The sequence below is a fragment of the Colletotrichum costaricense genome (assembly GCF_030867565.1).
Source record: "Colletotrichum costaricense strain IMI 309622 chromosome Unknown Scaffold_11.1, whole genome shotgun sequence".
Classification (NCBI taxonomy): domain Eukaryota; kingdom Fungi; phylum Ascomycota; class Sordariomycetes; order Glomerellales; family Glomerellaceae; genus Colletotrichum; species Colletotrichum costaricense.
This window is the reverse complement of record NW_026848240.1, coordinates 615,514-636,919: the sequence shown is the minus strand read 5'-3', so window position 1 is coordinate 636,919 and position 21,406 is coordinate 615,514. Positions and strand designations below refer to the sequence as shown.

Here is a 21,406-nt window from a genome sequence, read left to right as displayed (position 1 = left end):
GCTCTCATGATTCAGATTCATCCACCTTTGGCAACACATGCCGGATGCCCCCAACTTCCAGTCTGGATATTTGCCTCTATCGACGAATGTCAAAATTGTTAGTCGGTACTTGGAAGCTGGCCCCGGTCATTTCAAGGACGCATGTTCAAGACCCCATAGTCTCGGAAGCCTTGAAGATGGGACTTTGGAGGGATCTTGCGGAGAGACGATACACTACACGGCTGTGACTTGAACGGCAGGCAATACATATGCAATATGTAGTGACCCCTGAACGATCATACCCGACTCCGGCTGAGCGATATACCTCGCGCGATATTGAATCACACAGTCACTCGCGGATCGCAGACGAAGTCGCGGAAGAGGTCGCGGAACCAACCAGAGGCCAGAGTTTGAACCAGAAATCGTGGTGAAAAGCAAGGGATCCCTCAAGGAAACGTTCCCTGAAGCGGTTTCCGTTTAAGAGTCGTAGCATTCCCGCTGGACTGGGGATCAAGAAAACTGGTAACCGGAAGAAGACGAAGCTGCATCGTGAAAGTCTAACAGATGCCAATTCCTGGTTGATGCCCTTGAGTTCCACTCTCCACCGGTACGCGGACTCTGGATATTGAGCTATGGATACATTTAGTGACACACGAGTTTCGATCCAGACTCTTGTGATCCATAAGAGATCGGGAAGCGGTGGTGCTACGTTGATGTCGTAGTGAAAACAGTGAAAAGAGTGCAAGTTGATTGCATCTCGACCCATATTCCAGGTCTCACGAAACCTCACGTGTGTACGGTGTGTTGACCACGCAGCGAATGAGAGTTTAACGTTATATTAAAGAGGCAGGTACACTTTTATGTGGATACGTTCTACCCTTACTTGGGTCCAGTCGTTCTCGCAAGGTGCTCGGATGTAAAATCTGAAGAAAAAAGGCTCGCGAACCTCGTCTGTGAGTTCCCGTTACCTTATCCGACCTGACTCCAGTTTGTCCCCACGCGTGTAACTCTAAAAGGCGTGAGAACCAAAAGCTTCTTCCTTGCTGGAACCAGTAACCAGTCACTGAACACGAAGAGGGTCTTGGTCTTGGTCTTGTCCTTCGTCCTTTGATGAACTTGGCTGCCCACTTCCGGCGGGCTGGGGCTCGGCGTATGGCAGATAGTCTGATACAGGCTGTCCCCCATTCCCCTCCCCTCGCCGTGGAGCTGGGTCGATGTTGTTGTCGTCCCAACTCCCAACTCTACCCTTCTCGTGGGTTCCCGGGATTCCCATGTCTCTGGTCAGGAACGCTGTCTGGGCGTTGCTGGGCGAGTAAGAGTCAGGCGTGCCGCTTTCCGAGAAGGAATGATCGACACGGACACCCAGGGAGGTCTGGCTGCAAGTAATTGTAAAGCCCTGATTTATTGGAAAATCTCCCGGAAGTCTCTCCAGAGTGTGTACGATGTCTGCAGGTGCAAACACTATGTATGAGACACTCTCGAAGCTGCTTGACTGCAAGATGTAATGCGAATGTTCGAATGTTTCCCTTAGTGATTAATGAGAAAATATTTTGATAAGTGAAGACACAAAGAAACAATATATAGTTACAAAGTAAAATGGTACGTCAAGAAGTGTACATATCTCATATCTCGAATAAATTTCATCCATCGGCCGTAACTCCCCGGTTTCTTCCCTAACCCCCGATCCTAGTCTCCGAATTCAAGCCTGCGCCCCTCGCTTCCAAGTCTCCTGCGACGCAATGTCCTGATGAACATAGATGACGGGCCTGCTACCTCTGGGAGCCTCGGCTCCTGGCGAGAACTGACACTTTGTCGTCAGCTCGGCGCGCTCGAGGTCCACAACGGAGGTATTGTCGCCAAGCTTGTCATACGTTCGACGGGGGTGGCGGATGCTGTGGCCGCCGCTGCTGCTCGTCAAGTCCTTGAGGTTGATCTGGCCGCCCTTGTCCGTTGACGGGTTCGTCAGCTTGGAGCCGAATTTGGAGACGGCCGGCTTGACATAGGTCTTGAAGAGAGGACCCAGGGTCGGCAGACATGCGATGATGATCCCGATCCAGAGCTCGAGGAGACTGACGAGGCCAATGTCGTGCAGGTTGTAGACAAAGTCGAGGTCACCGATGGTGGTGACCGTGTTGACTAGACGCCAAATCATGATTGCGATAGTTCTGGCATATAAAAGTTAGCTACTGCCTAGGGCTATGTAGAGAGAAGAGAAGGAGACAACTTACGCAAAACCCATGCCAAACATGGCGCTGACGGCGATCTTGTTCCTAAGGGGCATCTGAAGACCCCAGAGCGCCGGCATCGGCAGTGCGGTCATGGCGATGTCGACGACGATGTTGATGGTCACCGAGACGAGCTGGTCGACAGTGATATCGCGGCAGTGACCACCTTCGACCGGCGCCCACTGCTGAGACATGGGCGAGCATCTACTCATGAAGAGGATAAGGAACGCGACACCGTAGGCTCCCGTCACGCCCATGAGAATATGCGACCAGCGCTTGAACTTTGCCGTGGAAAATATTCTAGTGTACAGCCACAAGATGGCCATCTTGATGAAGACGGTTCCCAGAAGCCATGTGACACCACTGGCGAGGATGAGCTGTAAGAAAGCAAGTGTTAGAGATGGTTCAAGTAGATGGGATGAGATGTCTAACTTGCCTTGAACTGAACAGCATACTCATCCAGAGTCAACTCATTGGTGTGTTTGCCCAAGCCATTGTAAATAGCCCAAATGACAACACCCTCTAGCGCAACAATGTTGGCCTGCCATGGTCAGTCCTGTATCAAAGAAGGTAGGAGTGATGGACTTACAAAGGCGAAGATGATCATCCCGTCATCCCAATAGAATGATCTCCTCATCACCCTCGCTGACCAAGCTCGCAGACATAAAAACGAAGCATCGACAACGGTGAAGACAACAATCCAAACTAAGAGGCTAATGCCTCTGGAGCCGGCACCAGGCATAATGGGCGAAATGTGTTTCTGCTCTTCAAAGTGTGTAATGCAATTGGGCCCAGTCAGTTTGGTTTACTGCCTTAGCTTCAAATGCCAACAAGCAATGAGAGAGAGTTTCCGGATACCAGCCCGATAGACATCCGCCCTCGCGGCACAGCACGCGCGGGGGATGCCTTCATCTCTTATGGGGGGTGCGGGAACGACGCTCATCGCATCGAGAAGCCGCCGGGTGCCATGCCGCCACCCTGCCTTGCCTCTCCTTCCTCTCACACACACTCTCTTTTACTCTCATCCCACAAAGACGAAACGTGGTTCCCGCGTCTATCAATCACGGCCAGGAATCCCCAAAAAAGAAGTGGACGAAAGGGTGAGCTAGACGATGAGACACAAGTCGATGTCACCCTACTCTGCGGTAGTTCCCAGCTTATTGGTGTGTCTGCCGGCCACTTTGATACTAGTTTGAGAATGAGAGTGAGAGATGGCCATGCAAGTATGACAGAATGTACTTTGCACTACTTTGCCTAACCATGTTTTCCTTCCTCTTCGTCTCCTCCTCCTGCACGTAACCCAGTAGGTAAGCCTGCCTGGCGAGGCTTCTGCTCATCTGATCGGAGGGAGACAAGATGGGATGACATGATTCAGTAGGAGTGCTCTGAACTTCCGCGCTTGCATGACACTGCATTCTTTCATCCCATTCCTCCCCACTCACACTCTAACACTTACCACTTTCTGGTCACTGTGCAGGCTTGCAAGCAGCGATAGTTGAATAGTAATAGACAATGGTTCGTGGCAGTCGTCGTCTTTTAGGACCAACCACCCGCCTGGTGTTGCTGCACGTGTGGGTAATATCGATAGGGAACCATGCTCTTCCCACATGACTGTCCTCTTCTCAGATGTGATCGGGAACTCGTCATGTACGTGATAGAGAAACTCCACAGCCTCATTAACCCTCAAGGGTTTGCCAAGTTACAACTTACCAGTCCCAAAGTCTTGTCCGGTCTAACGAGGGTCCCCCCTCCCCATGGTATGATGGGACTCTGAGAAGACTTGGCCTCCCCGCTCTACCATTTACATTGCAGGGGTTCAACCGTTCCCCAGTCTATTCAAGAGTCTCGAGGTGTGGGGGGAGTTTCAAAGTGGAGTTTCTGCAAGTTGATATATCAAACTTTCACAGACCCTTGTCAACGGGCCATACATAGCAGACCGAGTCCCACAGAAACCACAAAAGCAACCATGTGAAAGACAAAGACTGTCTTCAGCAAAGCAGCACCTGCCACCTACCGCTGCGCCGCGCATTTGTTAACCCGTTTGGATGCAATGCTTCCCACCACGGGGGTTGTCTGGCAGTCTGCACCTTCTACTAGGGGGAAAGAGTGCATACGTTGCCTTACCTTGACGGTCATGGTGATGTTGCAACGAGGCTTACGTTTATCCCGCTTCCGGTGATTATGCAAGGCACAGGTGTCAGTTTGTTGCTCAATCTCAGGTTTCACCAAAGTCCCCGAGTTGCCGGTGGGGAATGCTCGTTCTTACTGAATAGCTTGTCTACCGGTCAGCTATCTGCATCCTTCATGAGAAGATGAGCAGGCAACATCGCCGTCCAACCAACCAACCGGTTAGTCAGAGCCATGGCGTCTTCAACGGTGCGAGCTGCGCCGCAACGCTGCATATCACGGAGTTTGTAAACAAAATCCCGAACGTTTGAGTCTTAGCTCAGCTCAATGAGGGAGAGAGGGGGGGATAAAAAGACAGGGCCTAGCTCGCGATAGCTCGAGACTGTTTCTGGCATTCCCGTTACCTACCCCACGCTTCACTCAATCTATCCATACATCCAGCATCGCTCTCTGGCTTCGCTGAAATCTTGTATCTCGCCACTTCCAAGGCTGACGCTACATACTCCCGTTCTCGGCTCGACCGTTTCTCCTTCTTCTCGGTATCCCAATCCAATATCGCTCAAAGGAGTCAAGATGCAACCCCCTCTGCCCTCCGTCACGCCGACATGGCGCAACGACACCTACGAGGCTATCTCGCCCTCCCGCCCGGAGCTCAGCGCGGCGGGGAAGACGATCATCGTGGCAGGCGCGGTAAGTTCTACGATATCCAATTTTCTCTCCCTTTCCCCTGGTTGTGAATATCGACCCTCGCCCAGCCCCCCGTCCACGGCCCCTCTGTGATGACCTCTCGCCTCCGAATATGCCTGGCCATGATCCAAAAAGATCGGAGCTTTTGGCCCTCCCCCGTCACAACTCTATATCGCGCCAGTTCTGTGTCCGCAATATATCTGTACGGGTACCTTACTTACCTAGGAACCTCTCTGTTGACGCTGTGTCCTTCTCTTGATAGGGTAGTGGAATCGGCCGAGAGACCGCCCTGGCCTTTGCTGCTGCCGGGGCCGCTCGAGTCAGTCTCCTGGGCCGCACAGAGGCCGCCATAGCCGAGACGGCCGCCTCCTTGCCGTCGTCTGTGCAGAGTGATGTTCACGCCGTGGACATTACTGACGAACAGACGTTGATCAAGGTGGCAGCCGCGATCGGCAAGTGGGATATTCTTGTTTTGGCCTCTGGCTATGTGTCCAGCCCGTCGCCCGTCGCAGGGTCGGCTACCGATGACTGGTGGCAGAGTTTTGAGGTAAATCAGACTACCCTTAACGACGATAATTTTCTGTCTCTCTCTCTCCACACAAGTCGGTAGCGAGAAAGAGATAGAGAGACAGGGAGTGAAAGTGAATGAGAGGGCCCGAGCACTTACACCGACCTGACAGACAAACACCAAAGGAACATACCTCGTCAGCAAGGTGTTCCTCCCCACGGCGAACCCTTCGCATGCGTCCATCGTCGCACTTACTACCGGCACAACGGCGTTGCCGGCAGTCGCCTTGCCTGGTCTGTCCGCCTACATGGCGTCCAAGCTAGCTCAAACGAAAATCATCGAGTTCCTAGCGGCGGAAAACCCGAACATCTTCGCGGTAACCCTTCACCCGGGCATGGTCGAGACCGACATCTTCACCAAGAGTGGCGCCAAGGCCGAAGCTCTCCCCATGGATAAAGGTGCAGTTCCATTGTCTTTTTCATACTAGGCTACGACCCTTCCCTCCCCTGTCCACCCATCTGCCCAGATTTCCCTCTCCGTCCCGACACTCCCCTCCACTCGCTTCCTCTCCATCCCCCTTCATAACAACCCTGCTTCTCCTTCCCGTTGCAGCTCTAGCGGGCCGAACAAGGTGCTGACATCCCGCGCGCTGGCTTGCAGTCCAACTCCCTGCCCACTTCACGGTGTGGCTAGCAAGTCCCGAGGCGGCGTTCCTCAATGGTCGTACTGTTTGGGCCAACTGGGACGTCGAAGAGCTCAAAAAGGGTACCGGCGCGATCCAATCTGGTCAGCTGCTGACCAGCGGTATCAATGGATGGCCATACACTAGCCTTGCTTGAGATAGCTCCGGAATAGACGATAGCAACCTCATGGGTTGCTCACCATGTTCGCCCAGAGATAGTCCAATATATCAATGTTCTTACGTATGAATAATAGGGCCTCGGCATTGGTGATACATTTGTTGAACACTGGGTAGAAATAAATGAAAAATGATACGATTTGCTTCTTGGTTACCTTGGCTAAACTCTAAGTGACTACATACTTAATTTGTCTAAACATAGTATAATCACCTCAACTCGAAACACAGCGACAGGGGACCCGGATTAGAGGTGAACTGATCCCTCACGTCGTCAAAGACTCGGTTGCCCGTCTCTCCTGGTGCGAGGCGGAAATGGTACTTCTTCACAAGTCTGGCAACAACAAATCTCATAGTGTCGGTGGCCAGGAAACGGCCAAGACAGCTGTGGTGACCTGCAAGAGACGGATTAGTCGACCAAAAGCTATCATATAGCAGACAAAAGACAAAGATCGCCATACCTGTTCCAAATGGCGCAAAAGCTGCAACATTGCGGATCATCTCTGGCCGCGTACTCCATCGCTCAGGGATGAACTCGTTGGCGCGCTCGAAGCAGTCCTCCCCTGTAGATAATGTGTGAGCTGAGAACTGACGAAAGCAACCCTCTATGAATTTACTTACTTCGGGATATAACGTGACGCGGGGCAATGATTGTCGTGTCGGGCGGGATGAATGTCCCACCGATCGTGGCCCCGTTCTCCGTCGTCTTCCTGGCCCCGCCGGTGAGAAGGGCTGGGTACAAGCGGAGACCTTCGTTGATGACAGCATTGAGGTGCGAGAGGCTCGTGAGAGTCTTGAGGTTGGTAGCATCGACGTCTCTCAATTCTTCATAGACCTTCTCGGCGTGCTCAGGGTGCTTAGCCAACTCGCAGAAGATACCAATCAAGGCAGCAGCCGTCGGCTCGCTGTATGTTTGTCAATAAGTGAGCGCCCACGAGATTGGAGAAATCGACTTGCCTTCCAGCAACAATTGCGAGCAAGCTGTCGCCATAAAGCCATGGCAAACGATCCTTGAGCTCAGTCTGGCCGTCGTTCAGCTCCATCAAGTAGTAGGCGAGATCAGGAATGGCTGGCTTAGGAGTTCCTTCATCAAGTCTAACACGCATCTGTTGCTCACACCAGGCGACCATGTCGAACCAGTCCTTGAGAACGCTGATTCGCGGTCCCAGCTTGAAGCCGACCTGGATGAGCCATGGAGCAGGGCTGAACGGTCCGAGCAGCGAGAGAGCACGCTGCAGCCGCACGATAATGTGGTGCCACTGCTGCTGGTGCAGCATATCAAACGACTTGCTAAAGACAAAGTCTCCCATGACATCGAACCCGAACCAAAAGAACAGGTTCCGCACTTCCGAAGCAACGTGCGATTTGGCATCCGCCTCGATGCAGACGTCCAGCTGCTCAATATACTTGAGAATCTTTGACTCGTGTTGAACAAGGGCTGTTGTGCGGTACGGCTTGTTAGAGATAGGCTCATGATTCCGAAGATCTATGGGGTAAATACCTTGTGCCGAGAATCCACGGTTCCATTCACGCCGTCTGGCAGCATGAATGGGCTTGATGCGTGTTGTCACAAGCGCACGATCGGGGTGCAGAATGTCGTACCACTCAGACTTGATGCATTCAGACCGGGGACCATCTACAGCCATGAAGACTCCTGGGTGGAAAACAGTGATTTCACTGGGCCCTGGCTAGTCTATCAACAGAGGGTTCAAACAAGTTTGTTTCGGATGACCACTTACCTGTCCTCACAAAGTCGCCATACTGCTCGTGTAAATTCTCCAAGAGCAGATGATTCTTGCAGCCTCTGCAGGCCCAGACGTGCCACAGCTTGGTGACTCGGGCGTACCATGGTCCTTTGAAGCCAGCAGTTGACAAACGATGGAAGTAGGATCTGTAGAGGATGATACTGGTAAAAAGTCCAGGCAGGTAACCAGCGGATAGTATCAAGAGAGAGTGACATAGATCACCAACAACTGAGCCCTTGTAGTAACGGCTGAGAGCCGCGAAACAAGAGAACAGCCAGAAGTGACCCAGAGCAATCTGAGGAGCCTGTACATGCCATTCTCCGTGAATGAAAATGCCGAAGTGAACGGCGACGCCACAAAAGAGTCCGAGGACATAGACCAGGACGGCCTGGTAACTTGAATCGAGAAGAACACTCATGATGAAGTTTGTGTGTTGCACTTGGTTACTTCCATCAAGCTCGAGGCGCTCTTCTCTTGAAGTCTACCGCCGATAACTCGTCCTGAGCCCGGAATCGATAAACATCCGCCAGTCGAGCAGTCATCGAAACCTGACGTGATGTCTAGTGCCATCCGCGGCTGGGTCCAGTCCATCCCTCGACAATCTGTCGTGAGTTACCTGAGGGGTAACAGCATGCCACAGGAACTGACTAGTGTCCAACAACTGGGATGTAATCCAGCACGCGTCGTAACGTCTTCCATTCTATCCTAGAGGCCATACTCGTTGATCAAAGGTACATAGATGAATATCGTGCCGCGGTGATCATGGGTCATCCCGATAACCTTGATATCCGGATACCGACTGGGTTGTCCCTTGACGGTCGTTGACCGGGGTCCAGGGAAGTGAGAGGGTCTGCGTCCCAAACTGTCATACCCCTGATGCAGAAACAAAGTCGTAAGGATGCAACCCTGCAGTGGAACCTGCTTGAACGGTACCGGAAACGGTTGGCCGGCTCAGTGTCGTATGTTGGTGCAATACGGCCGCCCGCGGGGGAGATGCCGGATGAGCGCTCGGCGCTACGGCGACTAATGCTTTGCCGCAATCCTACACAATCTTAGACGTCTCGGGCTCGGAATCCTGCCATGATTTAACAGTGACCGAAGTTCCAACGAAGTCTTTTGCTTTTGCAGAATCACTCGTATCGCATTACTCATCATACCATCTCTCAAGATGGCTGCAAAATACGACTTTATCATTGTGGGTGGCGGCGTCGCCGGCTTAGTAGTTGCCACTCGTCTGTCCGAGATCCCAGATGTCCAGGTCCTAGTGCTCGAAGCGGGCGAAGACCAAACGGCAGACCCTCGAGTCAATATTCCCGCACTGGGTCCCAGTCTTGTCAAGACGCCGTCTGACTGGCAGTTCCGAACGGTGCCCCAAGTAAGTGTTTTTCAGACCAGCAGCTGCTTTTTGGGAGTCCGGTTTACTGATAGAGAATTGCTTGCAGGATGGCCTAGGTGGTCGTGAGATTGCTGTCCCTCAAGGTCGTCTCCTTGGCGGCTCAGGTGCACTCAATGGCCTCTCCTTTACCATCACCACCCGGTCCAACGTTGAGGCGTGGGCCAGCTTGGGCAACCCCAGCTGGGACTGGCCTACGTTCAACGAAGCCTCCAAGAAGGCCTACTCCATCGCTTCTGGTGAGGGCACAGGGCCACTGAAGTTGTCTCTGCCGGACAACGTCGAGTCTTTCTGGCCCAAAATCTGGCAAGATACGATCCGTAGTCTAGGCTTCCCGGATTCTTGTGACCCCTTAAGTGGGCAGGGAGTCGGCAGCAGTCTCACACCGGACACTATAGACCCGGAGACAAAGCAGAGGAGTTACGCCGGCAGCGCGTATCTACAGTCGGCAAAGTCTAGATCCAACTTGACGGTTGTGACCGGAGCGTTGGTAGAGAAGATTGTCTTCAGATTAGAGACTGGCGAGATTGTTGCCGATGGCGTTCAATACACCAAGGATGGGGAGACGACAACAGCAACAGCACAGAAGGAGGTTGTGTTGACTGCTGGCACCCTCAACTCGCCACGGATTCTTGAGCTTTCCGGTGTTGGAAATGGGGAGCTTCTTCGTAAATTCGGCATCGAGGTCGTTCTCGACAACCCGCATGTCGGCGAAAACCTGCAGAACCACGTCATGGTCGGCGCAAGCTTTGAGGCCCTTCCAGAGCTCGACACCATGGATGGTATCATTCGTCAGGAACCGGCTGCTGTCGGAGCTGCGATGGAGGCATATGGTAAGGGTACTGGACCGTTCTCGAGAAGCGGCACTGTAGCGACTGCACAGCTTCCTCTGCCCGCTGGCGAGGATGTCACTCAACTTCTTGACAAGTTGAGCGGCCCCAAAACAAGCGCGACGCCAGAGTTCACAAAGACTCTCGAGGGATACGTGCGATCCGTCCTGACGTCGTCTTCGGAACCGTCGGGGTACTATCTGTCGTTGCCGGGATTCGCATTGTTCAGCGGAGACGGAACTATGGCAGCGCCGCCGCCTGGCGAGGAAAAGTACTTTACAATAGCGCTCCTCCTCGCTCATCCCCTGTCGCGAGGGTCAAGTCACATCACTTCTGCGTCTCTTGAATCACCAGCGGTCGCCATCGACCCCGCGTACCTATCGCATCCATTCGACGTCGAGGTTCTGGCCAGACATGTCCAGCTCCTGGAGAAGATCGCCGCAAGCGAGCCGCTCCGAAGTCAACTGAAGCCGAGCGGAAAGCGCAACCCTGTCAACGCCTTGACAGACCTCGAGGAAGCCAAAGAGTTTGTGCGTAAGACAGCAGTTGGCGCCCATCACTTCACGGGTACTTGCTCCATGATGCCTAGGGAGCTTGGTGGAGTGGTAGATGAGAAGCTCCGGGTGCATGGAATCCGTGGCTTGCGGGTGGCTGATGCTTCCATTGTGCCCATTACAGTGCGTGCCAACCCTCAGGCAACCGTTTATGGCATCGCCGAGCGGGCTGCCGATTTGATCAAGTCGAGTCTATAGGCGCCATTTGTAATGAATAGGGTGTACGGCCTCGAGTTGTACATTCAAGTTGGAAGTATCATAGCAACGAAGAATTTCGGTGAAATCGGGTTCTATCCCTGAGTGGGATGGAAGCAGGGATCATGAGGTGGTGAGCGCAGCAATTGAGTTTTGAACAGTTACTTCGAAAGGCCATGATTGATAAACAGACTTCGCTGCAGAAATATCGTCCATAGTGTCAAATGTCATCGTAGTCGCATTAAGGTTGTAGTTTGTTTTGGGAAGAATGTCACTACACATTGATGGGCGGCTTGCGGCAAATGGCCAGCTGGTTGGCGGATGCTTCCCTTGAACGCGTTCCTATCGCGCTTTTAATGGATAAAGTACCGGTACTTCCTCGAACCCACCGGGACCACCCAAACAAATGTACCTTGCCAGGAAGCTACACGTGACGGCGAGCTCACCTCGCGTCCTCCAACCCGGCCGCGTCGCTAACAATTTCGCGTCAAAATCGCCTTCACCTTTCGTAATTGCCTGCAGGCTACACCCACACCGGTCTTTCTGCGCAAACAACACTCCGACAGCAAACCTCAAGATATCGTCCTGCGTATGCCCTGACATCGACTCCGACGCCCGCCAGCTCTTTAGCTCTTCTCAATTGCATGCCTCACCCGATTGCCCACCATGGCTGAACAGGCAAAGGGCTTGTTCGCAGAATGTACCTTCGCCTTTGTGCCGAGTGCCCACCTAGCTCCCAAAGAAATCAGCGAGTATGCCGGCATTGTTGAAGGTCGTGGCGGCACGGTCCTCGACCCAAGACGCGATGGCTCTCTCAGACTCGAAGCGGTCTCTCACATCATCTCCAACACCATCGACTTTCCCCAGTTCACCGAGACCCAGGCCTTTATGATCCCAGTCGTCAATACCGACTGGATTAAGGCATCAGTCAAGAAGAACAAGCAGGCACAGGTCCGGCCATACTCTCCCGATCCGCGCATGTTCTTTTCCAAGGTCATCCTCACAACTGCTGGTCTGCCTGAAATCGACAAGGAGACCATCATTGGTGCTACGCTGGCTATGGGCGGCATGGAAGGCGCCGATGTGACACGACAGACCACTCATATCTGCGCTCTGACTACGGAAGATCCTAAATGTGTCATCGCCAATGAGAAGGGTCTCAATTGCAAGATTGTATTGCCCCACTGGTAAGTCTGTAAAGTCCTTATGCTTCGAGCCACCTCTTACACATACACTAGGTTCGAAGATTGCTTCAAGCTTGGCAAACGTATACCCGAAGGCCCCTATCTGCTCCCCAATCCCGAAATCCTTAGCCACGATGAGAACCAAGGCGAAGTGCAAGCTCCCACATACGACCAGCTCAACGGGGCGACCTCAACAAACCCCAACCATCTCAGTGATGGCCCGAGAAAACCAGCCACGATATTTCGGGATAAGGATGTCATGCTTTCATGGGATCTCAGCATTACTCCACGATCACTGGAAGCTGTGAAGCAACTCATCAACAATGGCGGTGGCAAGGTGGTCGACAACGTTGACGATTGCGACTACTTTATTTGCCAGTATCGTGACGGGGAACAGTACATTAAGGCTGCTCAGTCAGGGAAGGACATTGGCAATCTCTCGTGGCTTTACCACCTCATAACGCATAATGAATGGACGTCTCCGCTCCGCCGTCTACTTCACTACCCGGTTCCCAGAAATGGCATCCCCGGATTTGAAGGTCTCAAAATCTGTCTCTCCAACTACGGCGGTGACGCTCGCATATACCTCGAAAATCTGATCAAGGCGACCGGCGCCACATACACCAAGACGATGAAGGCCGAGAATACACACCTCATCACAGCAAGGAGCAGCAGTGAGAAATATGAGGCGGCCAAGGATTGGAACATCGAGACGGTCAACCACCTGTGGATCGAAGAGAGTTACGCCAAGTGTGAGATGCAGAGGGTTACTGTCCCCAAATACTCTCATTTCCCCGTTCGCACGAACCTGGGCGAGGTAATCGGGCAGACCTTCTTTGATGAGTATTGCTTGCGAGAAACGTACTACCCGGGTGGTGGAGAGGGCTTGTCGCCCCAAGCGACACGGAAGCGCAAGATCCTTGAAGCTGCTCAGGAGAACTCGTACTTGCATGGGCCTGCCGAAGGGGTTGTGATTGGCAGACAAGAGGACAAGAGTGAAGAGGCTATCGACGACAGCTTCATGACGCCTATACGCCCTAAGAAAGGCGGCCGCGGAAAGGAGAATGATACCCCCTCGGAAATGTCGACTGGAGGCCGAAGCGCCAAAAGCAAGGCTTTGACCAACCTACAGCGCATCGCCCCCGATATTGCGCTGTACGAGAAGGAGAAGAAGCGCAGCAAGGATAAGCAGGGCCCATGGGGTGGTAAGCGTGCTGCAGACCAAATCGACAGAGAACGGGGTCGCACATCAAGCCCAGCCCAGGCAATGGAAGTGGATGAGGAGGACGAAGATTCAAGGCCTTCCAAGAAGCGGAAATCATTACGTCCAGATGTGGAGATGAGGATCGTGCTGACGGGCTTCACGAGATGGGTCAATGCCAAGTCCAAGGAGGATACAGAGAGGGTAAGTCTTTTGAATTCCTTTCTTTCTGCCGTGCTAACAGTTCGCAGAGAAAACTCCGCGACATGGGAATCATGATAGTACAAGACGACAAGCCGTGCGACTATCTCGCCGCTCCCCACATGGTACGGACGGTCAAGTTCCTCAAAACCCTGGCCAAAGGGCCTACCGTCCTATCGTCCAACTTCATCGACGAGGCTCTCGAGAGAGGCGAGGTTCCTGACCCCGACGACTTCCTCCTAAAGGACGAGGAGAACGAAGCCAAGTTTGGCGTCAAGCTCGAGACGGCAGTCTCGCGTGCGAGAGCGAATCTCGGGAAGCTGTTGTGGACAGTCCCCGTGTACTGTACTAACAACATCTGCAACGGACCCGAAAGCTACAAAGCTATCGCTGAGGCCAATGGAGCCATGTTCAAGCTGTATCGCGCGCGCAGCGGCACGACCATCAAGCCGACGACGGAAGAGGAGGACGGAGGGGCGCCGCCAGAGCCTGTCTATCTTCTCAGCTCCAATAGTGCCGACGAGCGGTCCCTCTGGCCCAAGTTTGAGGAGATGGCGCGCAAGGGCCATATGGAGCCACGCATCGTCGCAGCGGACTGGCTGTTGGATGTCGCCATGAAGCAGCAAGTCTCCTTTGACGAGAAGTACCTCGCCAAGAACTTTTTCCAAAAGAGCCTGTGATGTCCGTTTCGCTCAGGTTGATGGCTAAAGGTAGTTGGTAACTTTGGATTGTACATGTATACATGGGATGGCATGGAGTTGTGCTGCTTTCGGGTGAAGACCTTGGGACTTGGTGTTTGTTTACGACCCGGCTCGAGGAATAATGTGTCAACGTGGTATGTCTAGTTAGAGATTCGCAAAACAAGGAGACCAATGTCTCGTCGTGTTATATCATCATGAAGAGGTAGAAGAGAGAGCGAGATCAAAAGAACTTTACACCCTGCGAGTCCTCTTGTCCAAAGATCTGGGCCTTGCCGCGCTTTACCAGGATTTGTAGCGCTTTGGACAGAAGATCCGGATCGAGGCCGTGGAAGTCTGTACGCACATGGAATCGTTCTTAGCTCACGGGTCCTATCATCACATTGCGAGAGAGAAGAGAAGTTGTTTGTGCCCACCTGTGCCCCTGGTACTCTCGCCCTCTGTAAGCTCATACAGCGTCAGTACGACGCCCTTTTGCGCCGTCTCGTCGATCCACCCCTCGATCGCGGCGGCCCACTCGTCGGGCGTGCGCCAGTAGACCCAAAAGACGTCGGTGCTGGCCGGTAAAGGCTCTGCGCGGCCGTTCTTGCGCATGAACTCGAGGACTTCGCGCGCGTCGGCCAGGCTGAGGCGCTTGTTGAGCGTCTTGTTGTGGAAGAGCTCCTCTGGCGCGCCGGCGGCGGAGGATGTTGCGGTCGCGGGGGAGAAGGTTGTCGGTTCGTTTAGGGGAGAGGACTCGTTGTGGTTTGGGAGGGCGTGCGGGAGGGCGGAGGAGGAGGCGGAGGGGATGGCGGCGCCGAGGGAGAGCTTGAAGAGGCGGTGGTGGCGGCAGTAGGAGAGGATTAGGTCGGACCATTTGACGAGTTGGGCGTGGTGGGTTGTTAGGTTTGTTTGGCGGGTGAAGAAGGGGGGGAAGGAGTATTCCCTGGGGAAGGGGAATGGGGAGGCTGTCGTTGCTGCCATTGTGTGGTGGTGGTTTGACTGCGGGTGGTGATGATTGATGTTGGAGCTTTGAGGTTTCTTGTCGCAAAGAAGCGTCACTCGCTTGAGGTATGAGCACCGAGGGGTTCTCCATGGTGGGGTAGGGATTTGCGGGCGGTGGAGTTGCCGGGTGTGGTCAGAGCTCGCCGTTGCGGGGGCCGATGGATTAGTGGAGCACAAGGTGTTCTCCGGCTTTTTGATCCAGGACGAGGTTGCCCGCTTAAACGGAGTAAGCTCACGACACATCCTCTCCTGGTAGTCATATGGAGGCCTTATGGTAACTTGTAGGTCGTGGATTTTTTAATGATCAGTTCGTTGCACTTTAAGCCCGAAACTCGACCATCCATCTAAAATACCTATATCCTCAATCCTATTGTTAGTCGTCGAGCCAATCCATGGTCAAGGCTCAACGCATTACAAGTCATAGCTGTCTCTGTTGTATATTACCTATTGTGACCCTTCTTCTAGGCAAGGCATTCTATGACTTTCTTGATAAAAGGCGATACTATCCTTCTGCCAACTGTGAGGTTTACTCAACCTTCGTTGTAAGGGTCAGATGAACTGAGCCCTTAGTTTTCACCAAATCATGCTCTTGATTCTCGTCTTGAGAGTATCAAAGTCTGAGCTTGGCACGCACATGGAAAAATCATATCATATTATTTGATGGAAACTACCTTGGATCTCGTATATGACCTGACTGCGAGAGTGATTCTTGACCTAATACTCGAATGTCCGAGTGAGGGTCATGAGGCCCGTAGGTTGCCTAGAAGCTACCCACCATGCAATATCCCTATCCCGCCAACGTCCAAGAAAGGCTTTCGACACCTTGAGAAGCCATTGGCTTTCTTGGGACGCCGCCTTAGCCCACAGCTGTCTTCCCTCCCATCCTCTGTGAGGCTCCGTGATACACCATAAACCGGGTCATCCAAGTACGTCTCCCATCCACAACTCCTTTCCTCTCGCCCTCTCGTCCTAACGCAACGAAGAGAAGCCCAGATCGTGCCATGCTTCTCCGTTCTACGTCAACCATTCTCAAACAAGGGCTACGTAGGCATTGAGAACCTCGCAGGTTCGAACAGCTGAGATTTTGCACTGTTGCAGCAATTTCTAGCGTGAGAGACCATGGAATCTCGATTATTGGTATCGAAATGACATTTGAGAGTATTTTTTTAACGGTGTCAGTATTGATCAAAGTCGGTTTCCACGGCCCTTTCATGTATAATCCTGATGGGACATCGCTCCTTATCACCTGACGGCGTGGACACTAAAGTATCGGTTTTGCTGGATCCTTTCGACTCTAAATAGTTTTGTAAATGGAAAACCGAGAAAAGGCTGACAGGTAGCTGGATGCGTAACACCAACTTGCTCGCCCTGTGCAAACCATTCCTTGACACCTAATCCTTCCCATCGACAGGTCCCAGCGACGAGTAGAAACCTTTGCCTCGACAGAATCAAACAGTCTGTTCATGATATCACCTACAGCAAGGAAACACTCCATGGCTCCGATGGCAAGAGCTTATTACGTTTAGCTCGTGCGTAAAGTCAAGGCTGATTCATTTTTGCTCTTTTCCCGAGGTAGTACTGAACGCCCAACGATCGCAGCTTCACTACTCACACGGCCATGTCTCACTGACCAGGTGAGCTCTCACGTAGGATAGTAGGCTTTCGGACTTCCTGGTCTTCCCCCAGGATGCTTCATAATTTCATATTGCTAATCGCAAGTGCAAAACCCAGTCGTTGATATCACCCACGTAAAAACTGCTCATTCTGCTTCGAGCATTGCTGGGAATACACTAAACCTACATTCACCAAAGCTCTGAATGCATATCGCATCTAGCCACTACCTTGGTCTCATCAGGCATCCAGTCGCCTCTTTCACGATTCCCCCGGAGATGTATCCTCTCCCACAGAAACCCCGGCTCGCAAACCCAGCTTTGGAAAGACAATGAACATAATTGAGAGGACAGTATTCAGCTTCTGAAGTGATTGATCATGCCAAGTAAGAGGAGTCAATCGTCAGCAAACTGACGAAACCTCACAGACACATGGTCCCTGCATTGATATCCTCTCGCACTACATCTCGAAAGTCTAGCAGGCTTTCGTAGGTTGTACCTGAGTCGGATCTGATAGGTCGATACAACTTTCCCCCTTCACCACAAAACCAATTGAACGAGAAGTTGTTGTTCAAGGCACATACCCTTCTGCTAGCACAGGACGAGTTTAACCCATCACAACCCAAGCCTACGATTTGGTCACCAATCCACCATCGGCAACAGTCCGCTCACCAACCCTCACCTCGGTGAAGGCCCGTCAACTCTTCGACCCTAGACCCCAGCAGACCCATTACCTTTTACCTAAAAATGGAGAAATCCTCGGTTCTCAAACCCCGACCATGCCCGAGACTCAGAGCCGCCCCATGTCTCCATTAAACGCACCTCGGAATTTCCACCCGCGAACCAGCGACCCAGCGGCGCCAAAAAAAGTTTCGCGAAGACGAACGACCGACCACATCCTTCAACAGCAATTCATGATTCGCCTGTATCATTCGCTACCGCGTTGTATGCAGGCAGCAAGTCCCTTTCGATTCCCGAGCCCCCTCGAGCTCGATCTACGACTACTGAGACCCAGTCTTGGGCCCAATTTCCCTAATGCATCCCCGAATCCTCTCACGCGTCCTTAAAACCCCCCAATCACTCCCCAGGATTTCCCCCTTTCTGGGTCCCGTCGTCTCCGGTACCAGCGAGCCGGCAGACAAGTTCTTCAGCCCGAGTCCGAGGGCGAGGACGAAGCCATTGAGATCATGGACGGCCCATAGACGTTGTATACACGGCCGCAGAGGTGAAAGCGACGCTGGCGAGAATGGTATAGTCAGTACGGGATATTACACGTGCAAAACGGTTCGTCGCACGCCGCAGCAGCAGCGGGAGCTTCGCGCGAGGCCCAAACCCCTCAATTCTTCCTCCAATCAGCGCCCCACGCCCGCTTCTGACATCATGCCGAGCGCCGGCGCGAAGCTCCAGCTGGGGCCGCCGCTGCTGCAGCACATGTCCGTCCGAAATTTGTCGTCGCAGCGGCGGGCAACACAGACAGCAAAGACGACCCTGGGAAACAATGCCACGGCAGAGGCTAACAACGGCAACGGTGTTCGTGCGGCTGGAATAGACGCAAGAGCTTCACAAGACGAACAGTCTACCAAGAACACCTCGTCTCAGTCAAAGTCTCAGTCCCCCGCCGTTCGTACTACCACCACCAATACCACCAACCAGCCTCCTCGTGGGACGGCATATTTAGCTAGACAGTCAGTCATCATCCACACACGAGAACCACAACCTATGCCTGCACACACACATATCCTACTCCCGAGTTCTATCGCCTCGTGCTCCATCGCGAAATCCACGATCCCGACTTGTTCCCGTCTCCCCCCGTACCCGCCCCGCCTCCCACGCCGGCTCCTACGGCCCCCTTTGCTCTTGCGCGTGCTTGCAGAAACAAATCCCGTACAACCCCAGGGGCGCTGTCGATTTTGCTCTTCTCTCCGCGTGATACCCCCCGTGGTCCCCCCGACCCTCCTCGTTCCCCATTGAAGTCCCCAGAGCCCCAGCTTGCTTAGTCTTTAGCTTCTTCTTCTCTCCCTCGGCCCCTCTCTTGTCTCCGTTACCTTTTCCCTCAAGATACCCCTTGTATTTCCTCTCTTTGTGTCTCACTCTCACTCCTACTCCCCTTCTGTCCTCCTCTTCCTCTCCCTCCTCTTCTTGACTTACCAACAACCTACCACCACAGCAGCGGCGGCACCGACAACACAATGGCCGAGACGAGAGAAACCAAGCGCCCGCGCGTGGCCGCAGACCCGGCCGAACACCTCCCAGCCGGCATCACAGAGACCCAAGAAGAACTCAAAGAACATTGGTTCGTAGGCAGCATAGATCAAGGCACGACCTCGACTCGCTTCCTCATCTTCAACGGCCTCGGTGACCCTGTGGCAAGCCACCAGATCGAGTTTGAGAACCACTACCCGCACTCGGGCTGGCACGAGCACGACCCCCTCGAGCTCCTCTCCTCCGTCGAAGAATGCGTTGAAAAGGCAATGGCCCAGTTCGCTGAACAAGGCTACTCCGCTGCCAACATCCGTGGCGTCGGCATCACCAACCAGCGCGAGACCACCGTCCTCTGGGACGTCCGCACCGGCGAACCCCTCCACCACGCCGTTGTCTGGCCCGACACCCGTACCACCTCCCTCGTCCGCGAACTCCGCGCCCGCCCCGGCGCAGACGCTCTCCAGGACCTGTGCGGTCTGCCCCTGTCCACCTACCCTTCCTCCGTCAAGCTCCGCTGGCTCCTCGACAACGTCCCCTCCGTTCGCGAAGCCTACGATGCGGGCCACCTCGCCTTCGGCACCGTCGACTCCTGGCTCATCTACCGCCTCAATGGCGGCGCAGACAAGGGCGACGACGCGATCCACGTCACCGACTCGACGAACGCCAGCCGCACAATGTTCATGAACCTCCGCACCCTCAAGTACGACGACACCCTCCTCTCCTTCTTCGGCATCGACCAATCCAAGATCCACCTCCCCAAGATCGTCCCCTCCTCCGACCCGACCGCCTTCGGCTCCTTTGCTCGCGGCGTCCTCAAGGGCGTGCCCATCGCGGGCTGCTTGGGTGACCAATCCTCCGCCCTCGTCGGCCAGTGCGGCTTCTCCCCGGGCCAGGCAAAGAACACGTACGGTACGGGCTGCTTCCTGTTGTATAATGTTGGCGAGGAGCCCGTCATATCCAAGTCGGGTCTGCTGGCTACCGTCGCGTACGATTTCGGCAAGGGTAGAAAGCCCGTGTACGCCCTCGAGGGCAGCATCGCAGTCGCAGGCTCGGGCGTCAAGTTCCTCGTCAAGAACCTTTCTTTCGTGGAAGACTCGTCTCGCATCTCGGAGCTGGCCGAGACCGTACCTGATAACGGCGGCGTCGTCTTCGTGACGGCCTTTAGCGGCCTCTTTGCGCCATACTGGATCGACGACGCAAAGGGAACTCTGTGTAAGTCAATATCTCCCAATCAACACCCCTTACCTTACTAACATGCCCAAAACAGTCGGCATCACAGCCCATACCCAAAAGGGCCACATCGCCCGCGCGACCCTCGAAGCGACATGCTACCAGACAAAAGCCATCCTCGACGCCATGGCCAACGACTCGGGCCACGCCCTCGAGAACCTCGCCGTCGACGGCGGCCTCTCCAACTCAGACCTCTGCATGCAGTCCCAGGCCGACATCAGCGGCATCCGCGTCGACCGCCCCGCCATGCGCGAGACGACGGCCCTCGGCGCCGCCATCGCCGCCGGCCTCGCGCTGGGCGTCTGGGACGAGCTCGAGGACCTCAAGCACGTCAACCAGAACGGGCGTAAGATCTTTACGCCCGCGCTCGACAGGGAGACGAGCCAAAAGATGTTCAAAAAGTGGGAGCAGGCTGTCGAGATGTCGAGGGGTTGGGTGCGTGATAATGCGGAGTAAAAAAGTGTAGAAAGCATGTGGGTTTGAAGATTTTGTTCGGAGTACTTGGGTATACAGAAAAGGAGAAAGAAGCCTATTTTTTTTTATTCTTTTTGGATGGTGGTATGATATTGGGGGAAGGTTGGTTTCGTTTAGACAGGATACCTATCAAGTCAGCTTCTTGTCTTGCTTGCCTTTCGCACCCACTCACCCATCCACACGGGGAAGGCGCAAATGTGATCCGTCATCTCAGGTATCCCTCCACCCCTCCTTCCCCCCACATCAAATCACGAGATACTCGCATGACATGCGCATGAGCAACACGACGAATTGTCACCATCTTCAAAGCACGTTCCCGGTCTCAAATTCAGAGGTATCATCTTTATTCTCATCTGTCTCACAGATGACCCCACGGTCGGGAGTCTTCCATGTCCACGGCACATCGAGGGAGATATCCTCCAAGCTGGGTGACAGCCCTCGACACCGTTCGTCTGCATTTCGTCACGAAATTGGGGACCATCATCTTTCCCAAACGCAAAAAAAGTAAGTAAAACATCGCAAA

At 53.7% G+C, this 21,406-nt stretch overlaps 7 protein-coding genes across 7 annotated transcripts; 4 read left to right on the top strand and 3 right to left on the bottom strand.

Moving 5' to 3' along the window:
- Positions 1 to 1,678: 1,678 nt before the first annotated feature.
- Positions 1,679 to 2,946, bottom strand: CCOS01_10574 (uncharacterized protein; the record flags this gene model as incomplete). The annotated part of the gene is made up of 4 exons (XM_060458729.1): positions 1,679 to 2,144; positions 2,208 to 2,581; positions 2,653 to 2,745; positions 2,794 to 2,946. The coding sequence occupies 4 exons, from the start codon at positions 2,944 to 2,946 to the stop codon at positions 1,679 to 1,681; spliced, it is 1,086 nt and encodes a 361-aa protein (XP_060310531.1).
- A 1,958-nt stretch (positions 2,947 to 4,904) lies between these two features.
- On the top strand, positions 4,905 to 6,365 carry CCOS01_10573 (short chain dehydrogenase; the record flags this gene model as incomplete). Its single annotated transcript, XM_060458728.1, has 4 exons — positions 4,905 to 5,021; positions 5,281 to 5,565; positions 5,699 to 5,984; positions 6,187 to 6,365. 4 exons carry the CDS (start codon positions 4,905 to 4,907, stop codon positions 6,363 to 6,365), a joined length of 867 nt encoding a protein of 288 aa, XP_060310530.1.
- A 227-nt stretch (positions 6,366 to 6,592) lies between these two features.
- CCOS01_10572 (cytochrome P450) lies at positions 6,593 to 8,545 on the bottom strand (the record flags this gene model as incomplete). Its single annotated transcript, XM_060458727.1, has 5 exons — positions 6,593 to 6,777; positions 6,844 to 6,945; positions 7,004 to 7,283; positions 7,351 to 8,066; positions 8,122 to 8,545. 5 exons carry the CDS (start codon positions 8,543 to 8,545, stop codon positions 6,593 to 6,595), a joined length of 1,707 nt encoding a protein of 568 aa, XP_060310529.1.
- Positions 8,546 to 9,295: 750 nt separating this feature from the next.
- On the top strand, positions 9,296 to 11,102 carry CCOS01_10571 (GMC oxidoreductase; the record flags this gene model as incomplete). The annotated part of the gene is made up of 2 exons (XM_060458726.1): positions 9,296 to 9,502; positions 9,570 to 11,102. 2 exons carry the CDS (start codon positions 9,296 to 9,298, stop codon positions 11,100 to 11,102), a joined length of 1,740 nt encoding a protein of 579 aa, XP_060310528.1.
- Positions 11,103 to 11,765: 663 nt separating this feature from the next.
- On the top strand, positions 11,766 to 14,365 carry CCOS01_10570 (BRCA1 C Terminus domain-containing protein; the record flags this gene model as incomplete). Its single annotated transcript, XM_060458725.1, has 3 exons — positions 11,766 to 12,286; positions 12,338 to 13,688; positions 13,736 to 14,365. 3 exons carry the CDS (start codon positions 11,766 to 11,768, stop codon positions 14,363 to 14,365), a joined length of 2,502 nt encoding a protein of 833 aa, XP_060310527.1.
- Positions 14,366 to 14,606: 241 nt separating this feature from the next.
- On the bottom strand, positions 14,607 to 15,346 carry CCOS01_10569 (ESCRT-II complex subunit; the record flags this gene model as incomplete). Its single annotated transcript, XM_060458724.1, has 2 exons — positions 14,607 to 14,719; positions 14,800 to 15,346. The coding sequence occupies 2 exons, from the start codon at positions 15,344 to 15,346 to the stop codon at positions 14,607 to 14,609; spliced, it is 660 nt and encodes a 219-aa protein (XP_060310526.1).
- Positions 15,347 to 18,012: 2,666 nt separating this feature from the next.
- CCOS01_10568 (glycerol kinase) lies at positions 18,013 to 20,865 on the top strand (the record flags this gene model as incomplete). The annotated part of the gene is made up of 3 exons (XM_060458723.1): positions 18,013 to 18,662; positions 19,145 to 20,391; positions 20,447 to 20,865. The coding sequence occupies 3 exons, from the start codon at positions 18,013 to 18,015 to the stop codon at positions 20,863 to 20,865; spliced, it is 2,316 nt and encodes a 771-aa protein (XP_060310525.1).
- Positions 20,866 to 21,406: the final 541 nt, after the last annotated feature.